Below are 12,808 nucleotides of genomic sequence, written 5' to 3' on the forward strand. Positions count from 1 at the left end.
ACATCTGGGAAGAGAGGAGCTGAGGGGGGAGAGCGCCCTGTTATGTGTGTTCCCTCGCCCGAGTGTCAGGCCTTGCTACCCACAATGCCATGCGGCCCTGGCCGCTCCGTCATGGAGGCAGCAGCGGGGGCCCCTGAAGTAGCCGCGTCTGCCGCAGCTGGGCGGCCAGGAGCCTCGGCGGTAGCGCCCCGAAACGCTCCCTCTCGCTGCTGCTGGGCGGCTTGAGCCGTCCCGCCTCGCTGGGGGCCCCGTCCAGCATGAGCGGCGACGGCGGCAGCAGCAGCGGCTCCTCTTCGTCCGCTCCTGGCCGCTTCGCCGACTACTTCGTGATCTGCGGGCTGGACACCGAGACTGGTCTGGAGCCGGACGAGCTCTCGGGTGAGTCAGACGGCAGCCCCGCCAGCCTCCCTCCGAGAGCCGGAGGGCTGCTCTGCCGCCCGGCGTCGACGTGCTCTGCCCTCCAGGGTGGGAGGCGGCGGAGGGGAGAGGAAATCAGCCCAGCCGGGGCATCATCATCATCATCATCATTTTATTTAGGCCGGGAGGGGGGGGGCGCTTTTGACAGCGGCTTTACTTCAGCCCCTGCCTGGCGCGGGTGAGGGGCGACCCAGTTCGGGGCTGAGGGGTTGCCGTCGGTCCCCTTGGAGAAGCGGCTTCTTTCGCGTCTGCTGAGGCGAGAGGGGCTTCATGGATGTCGTCTCCCCTCCTTGCCAGCTCAGGAGGAGCTGCTGTGCCTGGGCTACTTGGCAGCGGCGGCGGCGGGTGGAAGCAGCCACTGCTTTGTTTTGGCAGCAACAGGACCCTCATTCTCTCCCCTCCTCCTCCTCCTCCCTCCTCCTCTTCTCTCTGCTCCCAGAGCACTTGGCCTTCATAATAAGGAGATGTTACATCTTGCTGTCGCTGTGGGATGCAAAAGCAGTTTTAAGGGTCATGTGGCAGCGGTTGCCACAGCAGTGGCATTAATTTCACTGCGGGGAGGTGAAATCTAGTGCACTTTATTTTTGTGTGTGTTTACACTGTTGTTCCTTTAACCTCTTCCTGAAATGCTGCCCTGACTTCAGATTAACATCCTTCTGCCCAATTATTCCTGACAGTGGAAACTGGTACTGTATTTATTTTTGTAATCCTACAAAATAAATAATCATTTAAAATATGTGGTAGGATGCAAAGGGCTGCTCATGGAGATGGAAGAAGAGGAAAAAGAAGACACTCGGCCACAAGATGAAACCACTGGTAGCAGCAATTTAGGAACCATATTTGCAGAAGTATAAGGAATGGTTGCGAGTCTAGAACTCTTGCCTTTCATAGTCTTTTGGCACAACTTAATAATTTCCCCCTTCAAAACCTATATAACTGGTAATTGTTGTTTAGTCATTTAGTTGTGTTCAACTCTTTGTGACCCCATGGACCAGAGCACGCCAGGCGCTCCTGTCTTCCACTGCCTCCCGCAGTTTGGTTAAACTCATGCTGGTAGCTTTGAGAACACTGTCCAACCATCTCGTCCTCTGTCATCCCCTTCTCCTTGTGCCCTCCATCTTTCCCAACATCAGGGTCTTTTCCAGGGAGACTTCTCTCCTCATGAGGTGGCCAAAGTATTGGAGCCTCAGCTTCAGTATCTGTCCTTCCAGTGAGCACTCAGGGCTGATTTCCTTAAGAATGGATAGGTTTCATCTTCTTGCAGTTCATGGGACTCTTGAGAGTCCCATAACTGCTAATACTTCATGCATATAAGGGATGTGGGTGGCTCTGTGGTCTAAATCACTGAGCCTCTTGGGTTTGCTGATCGGAAGGTTGGCAATTCGAATCTGTGTGACGGCGTGAGCTCCTGTTGCTCTGTTCCAGCTTCTGCCAACGTAGCAGTTCAAAAGCCTGCCAGTGCAAGTAGATAAATAGGTACCATTGCGGCGGGCTGGTAAACAGCATTTAAGTGTGCTTTGGCTTCCATCATGGTGTCTTGTTGCGCCAGAAGCGGTTTAGTCATTCTGGCCACATGACCAGGTTCCCTTGGCCTGAAGCAAGATGAGTGCCGCACCCCATAGTTGCCTTTGACTGGACTTAACTGTCCAGGGGTCCCTTACCTTTAGGTAAAGGTAAAGGTACCCCTGCCTGTACGGGCCAGTCATGTCCGACTCTAGGGTTGTGCGCCCATCTCACTTAAGAGGCCGGGGGCCAGCGCTGTCCGGAGACACTTCCGGGTCACGTGGCCAGCGTGACGAAGCTGCTCTGGCGAGCCGGCACCAGCGCAGCACACGGAAATGCCGTTTACCTTCCCGCTATAAAGCAGTACCTATTTATCTACTTGCACTTAGGGGTGCTTTCGAACTGCTAGGTGGGCAGGAGCTGGGACCGAAGACGGGAGCTCACCCCGCCACGGGGATTCGAACCGCTGACCATGCGATCGGCAAGCCCTAGGCGCTGAGGTTTTACCCACAGCGCCACCCGCGTCCCTTTCCCTTACCTTTACATACATATAAATAATTATGTGGCTCTAGTCCATGAATGTTTATGACACAGTAACAGTGTAACCCACTCTATGCATGCTTTTGTGGAGCAAAAGGTAGTATGCATAGAATTGCAGCCATTAATTTTTAAGGAACCCCAAGATTATTCGTTCAATACATAGAATGATTATTTGTTGGTTGTATCTTGTGTTGGTTTTTGCCTGTACCCATGTCTGCATTTCTTAACCTTGTAAACATAAATAGTTTACATTTTATGTGTTGTTGCTTACTCTTACCAGATCAGTTCTAGATTCAGGTAGGTAGCCGTGTTGGTCTGACGCAGTCGAAATATATAAAAAAATTAAAAAATTGTCCAGTAACACCTTAAAGACCAACTAAGTTTGTTCTTGGTATCAGCTTGTATATGCACACTTCTTCAGATACACTGAAACAGAAGTCACCAGACCCTTAGCACTATATATAAGGGTCTGGTGACTTCAGTTTCAGTGTACAGTGGTACCTCGCAAGACGAATGCCTCGCAAGACAAAAAACTCGCTAGACGAAAGGTTTTTCCGTTTTCGATTTGCCTCGCAAGACGAAATTTCCCTATGGGCTTGCTTCGCAAGACGAAAACGTCTCGCGGCTTTGTTTCCTTTGTCTAAAAACAAAGACATGTTTTGTTTATAAAGTTAATTTATTTTCCCTTCAATTTTTGAACTGCTCTTTACAGTATGTGTGACTTTAAAGAGCAGTTAATAAACTGTTGTTGTACCAAATTTGGCTTTGTTTCGACTTTTTTTGACCATAGGAACGCATTAATTGATTTTCAATGCATTCCTATGGGATTTCGTGCTTCGCAAGACGAAAAATTCGCTAGACGACAAAAATTGCGGAACGAATTAATTTCGTCTTGAGGGGCACCACTGTATCTGAAGAAGTGTGCATGTACATGAAAGCTTATACCAAGAACAAACTTAGTTGGTCTCTAAGGTGCTACTGGACAATTTCTTAATTTTTTTAAATATATTTTACCAGATCAGTGTTAACTTTTTCTGTTTTGGCACTGGTAGTAGATTGGTACATATAAACTGCTGTACAGATCTTAGCATCTACTTTAATAAGGTATGTGTAATTTATTGGAGGATTAAACTAATTGCATAATTTTGTCTGTAAAATAAATGGTTGAAATTGAAGAATATTTGCATGATTGGGAGTTCTGTTTATGTTTACTTCCTTGTTGTTTTTCCATATTGCCTCATAAACTTTGAGGCATAGATTTCATATAAAATGGTGAAGTATTTTGTACTAAGCTTTCCATATAGTGTGCTCCTTAGTGTGAGCAAAGCTATGGAAATACTAATCTCTGGGTTATCTGGAATAAAGTCTGGTGTGATCTTGTGTTAAGTGATATATAACATTCCAGTCTAGCATGCAGACTTATATGTCAGGAGAGTCCATGTATCCCCATATCCAATTTTTCCTTGTTATCCTGATCTGTTTCCCCAAAACTCCTAAAATTATGGAACTTGCATAGTTTATTTCCTTCCATAGGCTGCAATGGGCAGGTGTGGCTTGCAAAAAGATAAACTATTTGTTGTGGGAAAATGATTGCTTGTATATGAGAGCATGAGCAAAGTTCTTATTGTTGCAGGGTGATCTCATAGCTAGAAGCATCCTTGGAGCATGAACAGCGCGTGAAAAGCTGTGCTGCATTAGCCCTAGGAGCTGCCATATTAGCCCTAGAAGCAGCCATATTTCGGAACCCCTCATGGTGTGAGACTGATTTTTCCCTGGATGCCGAGCTGCAACTCGACAATTTGTCTTATGCACTATGAGACAGTAGGGCTCTGAAGAAGTTGGTGACTCCACCACAGAGTTCCCCACAGATTAGATTGCTTTGCCCATGCTATTTTGTTAGGAATCCCAAAGTAAAAAGTTGTATTATATTATGTACCTCTTCTTTATTTATCTAAATGGTACATGTAAGATGCTAGAAGTTTCACAATATCTCATTTAACAGCTTAACAACTCTGAGTGGAAGCTCATATTATTTTTACCCTGCTACTTATTAATTCTATTATTATTTACTTTGGAACAGATTGAGAAATAGTGACTTACCCAAAACTATCCAGGAAGCCCATGACTGAGCTTGGATTTGAATGAACTCAGGTCATCACTCGACTCACCAAACCATGAGTCCGTTCACATATGAGGTGTCCCCCATGCAATTCCTTTAGAAGCAGGTCTACCCAGAGGGTTATGGAACCTGAAGCAGGCATGATGCTTGGGGCCCTGCTGCTACCCTTTAAAAGGGCTTATGAACCTGTGTACAACATTGGCTGGAGCACATCAGCTGCTCCTTACCTTGGGAACAAGCAGACTTTCTGCACTTGTTCCTGTGGCATGTACAGCTGGGCATTGACTTTGAGACACATTTGTAAGGCAAAATGACATTAATAGTTGACAAGTGAAAAATTTATTATATTTACATTACAAAGTTAAGACCCAAAAGACAAAATGAGAAGTACAAAGTCAGGGATAATTTCTGCCTTTAAATGCATGCAAGGGGAGTGGAAGCCTCTTGGAGGAAAGGAATGAATAGAGACCCCTGCTGTGTAAAACGAGTCAGGGTGGAATAAAGCATTGTTATTTTTTAGATGACAAAGAATTATGGTAAGTCGGATGACAAAAGTGATGTGGTCTGGTGAAGCCACTATATACTTACTCTTAGAAAAATTTCTAAGAGTAATTTTAGGATGAACTTCAAGTCCACATAAATTAGGCGAGGTTGTTTCCATCTTGCTTTTTGCTTTTTGCAAACTATAATTGTGATGTGTGTTGTGTATTAAAGCAGTTTCAACAGTTTTCATACCTTGGTCCTTAGATTTAAAATTGACACAGCTCCTAGTGCAATTCCTCTGAGAACTACAATTTGAATTTAGCAGACTTTTAAAATTTTGGTGTTTCCTGAAAGATATATTTACTGGAGTAAAAAGGGATATTGTGTAGATTTTCCTCTGCTGAATGCATTTTTAGCTATAAAGGCATCTCTGTTCTGCTAAAACAATTTGTCTAATAAGTGGCAATTGTTCAAATAAAGCACTGGTATTACAGTGTGGAGAGGCGGAGGGAAGGAAAATAGGATTCCTAAATAAAAGCTATTCTTAAAAACACTAACAGTAATTTGCTGCACGCTGCAGTTTTCCTCAGAGTTAAGATTGCCTTGAGCACAATCTCTCTGGATGGTATTCAACTACTTTTACTCAGAGTAGATCCATTAATTTAGTGAATATGACTAAGTTAAATCCATTAATTTTAATGGATCTTCTCTGAGTGAAACTTTTTTAAACACTACCCATAGTTCACTGGGAAACTGACAGTTGTTGCTGGAACACTTAGCAAGGCTATAGACAAATTTATTCTAGGAAATAAATGTTGTGCTGCCTTCTAGGGTTTATTCAAGAATATAACTTACAAATGGTAGTTGTATATAATAACAGTTTTCATATATGTGATTTTATTATTATAAACTTTAAAGCGATATTAGTTACAGTAAAGCAATGGTGCATAACTTGTGAGCTCTGGCCCAATTTCAGACAACCTCTGTAAGTGTTCAGTTGAGACCTTCTGCAAGAGTGAACTGTCATTCATGGGAGGAGAATTTGTAATAAGGGAGAACACAGAGAACTTTTATGGGAGAGAGCATTCAAAGCCAAAATATTCCCCTCCCTATACCCACTTGTGAGGAGCTAAATGGATGGTGATGGGAGAGAAGGGGCTTGTGTCCTGCCTCCCACTGTGCTAACTCACTTGCAGCTATTTGGTGGCCTCTTTCTTGCTGCCTTGGGCTGTAGGAGAAGAGAAGTCAGGTTTAGGTATGGACAAAGGCTGGCAGAGTAGGTCAATACCAGTGGGTGTGAGGCAGAAAGAAGGGTGGAGGAGGCAGTCACTGCTCAGTCACCTGCTCCTGTTGGCACAGATTGGCCTCTTGTCATTCCACCCTGAGCAGTGTTCGAAACTCCCATTGTTCTAGGCGCATTTTGCAACAGGGAATTTCATTAGTGCACACAGTTTTTGAGCTCTGGGCACAGTACTGTGCCTAAGATTTCAGATCAAAACTGCAGAGTGGAAGGAAAGGAGGACCTTTTTCTGTCTCCCTACTTACAGCTACTCTCTGAAGACTGGAGAAGAGACCCTCTTAAGAATATTAGTGGGGTGGGCAGGGGAAGGACTAGACCATGTGAAAAATGAACATAATATTTTAGCTGCAGTTCATTCATTTTCAGCTTTGTATTCTTGTTATTAAAAAAATGCGCCTAGAAAATTTAAAAAAATGCTTGTTATTAAAAAAATGTGTTGTTGTGCCCATAACCTAGGTTTAAGGTGCCATTTAGCTCCTAGCTTTCATATCTCAGTTTCTAACACTGACCCGGAGTGAAGCAGAGACACCATGGATATCTTTTCCAAGTGAAAAGTTATCAGGTGGCCTCTTTCCTCCCTATGCTGTCCACCGAGTGAACCAGCACGTCAGAGGCACCATAGATGCCTTTGCTGGGTCAATCATTTGTTTTCTCTCCACTCTTCCTGAGTGAAATGACACAGCCACAGAAACTATGTGTGCCTTTCCCCACCTCCGCTTGCCAATGATATGGTGTCCTAGTGGGCCTTTACTCCGTGTCTGGGAATGGACTCTACTCATTAAGCAAGTCCTTTTTGTTATTTTTCTTGTTCTGTGCTTGAGCTGTGTCTGCAATTGAAACTCCAGTCTCCTGCCTGGGTAACTCCCTCTCTCAATGCCTTCAGTTTCATATAAACTTAAGAACAGCCTGCTGGATCATGGCAATGTTCCATTCTAGCATCCAGTTCTCACCATGGTCAGCCAAATACTCATGAGAAACCATAACAGGACCTCAGTGCAGCAACATTCTATCACTTGTCAATCTCAGCAACTGATATTTGGAGGCTTATTGCCTCTGACACAGCTTGATGTCTTCTACTCCAGTGGCTTCCCATTCCCAACTTCTTTATCAACAATAGTATGTCAGCTTCTTACACTTATTTTGGATATAGTCTTAATGGACTCCGTGTGATTTACTTCTAAGCAAACATGTATAGCATTGTATTGTTGATTTCCATGGCATTTTAGTATTTTTATTGAACTGTTTTTTCCCCTACCTCCTTTTATTTGCTATTATTTATATTATATTTTAAAGTTTTCTTGTTCTATAAGCCTGAACATTTTTTGGCAAGGCAAGCTAGAAATAATAAAATAAAATTGGATTGTGAGAATAAAAAGAAAGAAAGAAAGAAAGAAAGTTATATGCTGCTCATCTGACTGGGTTGCCACAGCTACTCTGGGCGGCTTCCAACAAATTAAAAACTATAAGCACAGAAAAACATTAAACATTAAAAACATTAAAAAGTTAGAGCGTTGGGTAGAGAAAAGCCTGAGCTCCCTTCTTTTTCACTACCCCTGATGGCCTTCAGAATGACTACTTGTTTTCAAGAGCATCTGTTGGGTTTTCAGTAGATACTTGCATGTAATGATGAACAAAAATGCTTAAACATGAATGTTCTATATCTATATCCAAGCTTGACTGTGTGGCCACACCTCACCAACTTCTCCACACAAAACCTTCCAGGATTGCCAGTGTGAATTTTGGGGCGGAAGAAGCATAGCTGCAGACTTCAGTGAGCTAACTCCTGTTTTATGTGGTGTATGTGAGTAGACCACTAATGGGAGCAGTTATTTCCAAAGGCCAGTTAGCTGCAGTACATCTGCACTAAATTAAACGGATCCTAGTTCTTTCCCAAATTATGTAAAGTGCAAATAGAGTTCTTAGTGACTAAACTTATTCATTGACTGGTATTAAAATTGATGGAGAAGCCATTATGTTATGTGAAATGCCTTTTATTTCATAAATTCTGCAGCGATAGGGCAAGAATTTGAGGTTAAGGTTTGCAATGGCACTTGTGAAATCCTCTGTACATGTTGCTGCCCTATATCACCCAGTTTTCTTTCTCCCCCCGAAGAAGCTTATGCTGCTTGCCATGTTGCAGAATACCAAAGAGCTCTTTTGTTTCTTTGGGAGCTGAGCAGACATGCTGTGGTAGCTGATATTGCAGTGAAGAATGGAGTAGCTGATGTAAGTAAGAGCAGCTGTGAAGCTTCTTTGGAGTCTGCAGGCTGATATGATAGGCTGCTTTATGGCTGATGTTGTGATACCATGTTTTTGTATTTGGCTGTATATTTACAACCCTGAGTAGGAGAGCATAATTTATAAAACCTGAGTAAACAAGTCACTCCTTTGTTTCTCTAAGTAGCCTTTAAAAGTCTGTCTGTTAGCTTTACAATGTGTGTCTGCAAAACTCAAAATTGACAGCAATAATTGACTCCGCTCAATATTGAGGCAAATATTTAGATCATAGTTAACTTCAGAAATGTCTCAAGGTGTTTAAATATTATGTTATCCAATTCCACAAATGAACAATTAACTTTTAAAACTTCAGCTGTATGCATAATATTAAACTTTACTTGGTTACATCTTGTGTTACTAGCTAAATAGTAACACATTTTGTATTTAAATATTGTGAACCCCCCTGTGATCTTCAGCTCAAGGGTGGTATACAAATTTAATAACAAACAAACAAACAAACAAACAAACAAACAAACAAACAATCTTGCCTGCAAGAGTTTTTATGGAAAAAATAATTCATATAATGCAACATTGTCAGGAATATTAATCTAACTGTACATGGCAAATTGATTATTCTGCTCAGATTTGAGGCTGTCAGACAGACAGTAGCGACTGGCAGGGCAGTGTGGGTGGGGTCATGTTGCTGTCCTATCTTCTCAATGCCATATGTTGATGTCAGTTACCAAGAGAGGGAGAAACAAGGAAGTGGGGAACTCAATGTGGGTGCAGTGGCAGGAGCATCAGATTGTTCTACCACTGTGCCCATGCTGCATTCCTCACTGCCTTGTGTCTCCCCTTCTTGCTAACTGTCAGTGACATAGGAAAAAACAGGTCAGCAACACTGTTTTCCCCCACGAGCCACTACTACAGGTAGATAGTGTTATTTCCTCTTCTTTTTAAAACTGTTGTGCTTTGTTCCACAAATAGGTAAAGGTAAAGGGACCCTTGACTATTAAAGTCCAGTTTCGGACGACTCTGGGGTTGCAGTGCTCATCTCGCTTTACTGGCTGAGGGGGCTGGCGTTTGTCTACAGACAGCTTCCGGGTCATGTGGCCAGCATGACTAAGCCGCTTCTGGCGAACCAGAGCAGCGCACGGAAACGCCATTTACCTTCCCGCCAGAGTGGTACCTATTTATCTAATTGCACTTTGACCTGCTTTCAAACTGCTAGGTTAGCAGGAGCAGGGACTGAACAATGGGAGCTCACCCCGTCGCGGGGATTCGAACCTCCAACCTTCTGATCGGCAAGCCCTAGGCTCTGTGATTTAGGCCACAGTTCCACCTGCGTCCCATGTTCCACAAATAGGCCACAGTTATTTGCAAAGTTGTCATTTAGGGTCAGTTGCTTCCTTTCCAAGATATATGGCTTGCATTATTTTGGGCTTTACATTGAAATATTTTAAATAAATTAGATAGGATATTGGCCTAAAAACATGAATTGTATTAGTCTCCCTGCATTTGCTGATCCTTGAAGTAATTTAGTTCTTTATTATTATTATTATTCATGAACCTAATCAAATTGCCAAAAGTTATTGCTTTATCCTCAGGCATAAATCATAAAATGGGAGAAACTTCCCAACAGAGTCCATATTATGGTGTATATTTAACTGCCCTGTGCTGCATTAGGAAATTGAATGTTGCTAGAATTCAGCATCTTACCAGCTAATAAGAGATGAAAGCTAAAATGGGGTACTACCACTATTAAACATTTTAACAGTATACAAACCCTCTAGACTGCATGCACAAGTCATGGGAAGGGGAAGGACTGAGAATACTGAGGATGCAATAGAAAAAGTTACAGGAGGGAAGTGCAGAAAAGATGATGAGGCTATGGTGGTCAATACAAACAAAACCCCACAATGGAAGATATAGGAGTTTGGTGGGGTTTTTTACACATTCAGAAGTGGGTAGATGCTTGATTGCAGTTAGTGAAAAGTAGGTAAGTCAAACTCGTGGAATAAATTAGTCACAATTTGATGCATAGGTATGATAGGTATGTGGAACCTGTGGCCCTCCAGACTCCAGCTCTTATTCTTGTTGTTGTTGTTGTAATAATTACTGGTATATCCCACCTTTCCTCCAAGGAACTCAATGTGGCATACACGGTTCTCCCTTTCTCTATTTTATCCATATAACAACATTGTGAGTTAGGTTAGTCCTTGGCCAATTGCCATGAATAGTCTTATCCAGATATTCAGTTGAATGTTTGAGGTTACATACTATGTAGGGAGTGTGGGTTGCTGTCCCTGCTCATTTCCTTCTGCACTTTTGCACATTTAGTGTGCGGGACTGGTGGCCTAAGTGGGGCTTCACTGCTGACCTAGCTTCCCAGCACTGCACATTGTTGCCAGTTACCAAGAGGGAAACTGCCACTGCACCTGTGCCTGTACCAAGCTCCCTGCTGCCTTATCCCTCCCCTTCCCTGTAACCAACAGAAATGTGCAGCATTGGGAAACCAGGTCAGCAATGTACCCCTACCTGTGGTGCCACTCCATTCACTACTGAATTCTGCATGTGATTGAGCACTTAGAATCCCCCTACTGCAAATGCATGAAGGCTGGGTGCAGAGGCACTCAAGGCATACATAGGGACATTAGGAGCAGCATGGTCCACACACCCTTTAGGAGCTGGGGCTCTCATGCATTTGACTGAATATCTGAATAGGGTTATTTGAGGCTAATAAAGTTAAATGCAGACTAATGCTGTGTTAAATTTTGAAAAACTCTCTTGGGTGTTTTCCTCCAACTTGTAAGACTCATGAATGTCATCATAGATGGGTGGCAGTAGTAAGTTATTTTTAGGTGTACTTCACCCTCCCCTCTAGCGTCAGACAACCTCCCAGTTTTCTCCACCTTCCCACCCTACACTCTTGTCTTCTGCGTGCAGTTACCCCCCCGCTCTGCCCAGCAGTGAAGAGTCCTCAAGATGGTATCAGATGTCCAGAACATCTAGTTTGATACCTTGTTCAGGATAACCACATTCTACAGGAACCAAAGAAGCTGTCATTAGTAGCAGAGCAAGGTACAAGCATAAAGAAGTAGAGCAGGGCTTCCTGTTATTTCTCTCTTGGCTGCCTGCCTAAAACTTGCTGCTAATGACAAGGTCACTAACAAATTAGCTTGTCTTGTTAATTGGTATAATCTCATTCAGTAATGGGGTTAAGAAGTAATTGGTCACTCTTGAAACTTTTTGTGTGTGGGAGAGAAGAATGTTTTTGATAGGCAGAAATTGCATAAATATTGCTGATCAGGTTTCTAGTATTTATAGTGTGTGCTTAGCTTTTTAGTTCAATGTTGCTTCCAGTTTGATTTTGAAAACAAGACTTAATCAGCTGTATACTGAAAGACTAACTTGGATCAATAATTGTCTGCTTTACGGATAGCTTAATACAGAAACAATTAGATGACAGAAGGTTGGATGATATATTTCTTTTTAACGTAGATTGAATTTATTGGGAGTCAGTGAATAGATAAAGATCATGCTTATTTAAGGTCATTGTTGTGTGAGCTAGCAACTTTTATTGCATCTTCATGTGTTTATAACTGCATTTTCGTAAAAATGTGCTGTAAGTGCATTAGTGAGCAAAAGGGGAACTGATACATTTCCTCTCAAATCGTCCTTCAGGCATTGTTCTAACTAGCTGGGCTTGAGACTTTTTATGCAAATCCAAATCTTACACAAGTTAGGTGTAAGAGTAAGTTTACCATGGCCAAACAGATGTTTTGGCTCTCTGAATGCTTCTGTCACTTTAATTATCTGCCCTTTTTATTTTATTTATTTGAAGTAGATTGCTATTATGGTGTAAGTTTAACATTGGATATTAAACAATGTACTAATAAAACTCAATTCTCTGGGTGTGTGTCTAAATGTAGTTAAGACAGCAGTATCTATATGTAAGAGGGAGGTATTGACAGCCTTAGGGAGCCCTAAGGTTTGCAGACCTACAAAAAAGATAGGTGAGTGTGATTTCCATGGGTTCCTTACAAAGTACAGTGGTACCTCGGGTTAAGAACTTAATTTGTTCCGGAGGTCCATTCTTAACCTGAAGCACCACTTTAGCTATTGGGGCCTCCCGCTGCTGCCGTGCCGCCAGAGCACGATTTCTGTTCTCATCCTGAAGCATAGTTCTTAACCCGAGGTACTATTTCTGGGTTAGCGGAGTCTGTAAC

General features: G+C 42.8%; 1 protein-coding gene across 6 annotated transcripts in view; it reads left to right on the forward strand.

The window, feature by feature from the left end:
* Positions 1 to 12,808, forward strand: part of DENND5A (DENN domain containing 5A) — a 63,625-nt gene continuing 50,817 nt past the window's right edge. For 2 of the 6 annotated variants that reach the window (XM_081201941.1, XM_081201942.1), the window contains exon 1: positions 1 to 378. In XM_081201941.1, coding sequence (XP_081058067.1) covers positions 258 to 378 — 121 coding nt within the window. In that variant the 5' untranslated portion in view covers positions 1 to 257. The remainder of the gene's footprint in view (positions 379 to 12,808) is intronic. The other 4 variants (XM_081201945.1, XM_081201946.1, XM_081201944.1 and 1 more) reach the window with 3 other exon arrangements.

The sequence above is a fragment of the Podarcis bocagei genome, assembly GCF_964188305.1.
Source record: "Podarcis bocagei genome assembly, chromosome: 1".
Classification (NCBI taxonomy): Eukaryota; Metazoa; Chordata; class Lepidosauria; order Squamata; family Lacertidae; genus Podarcis; species Podarcis bocagei.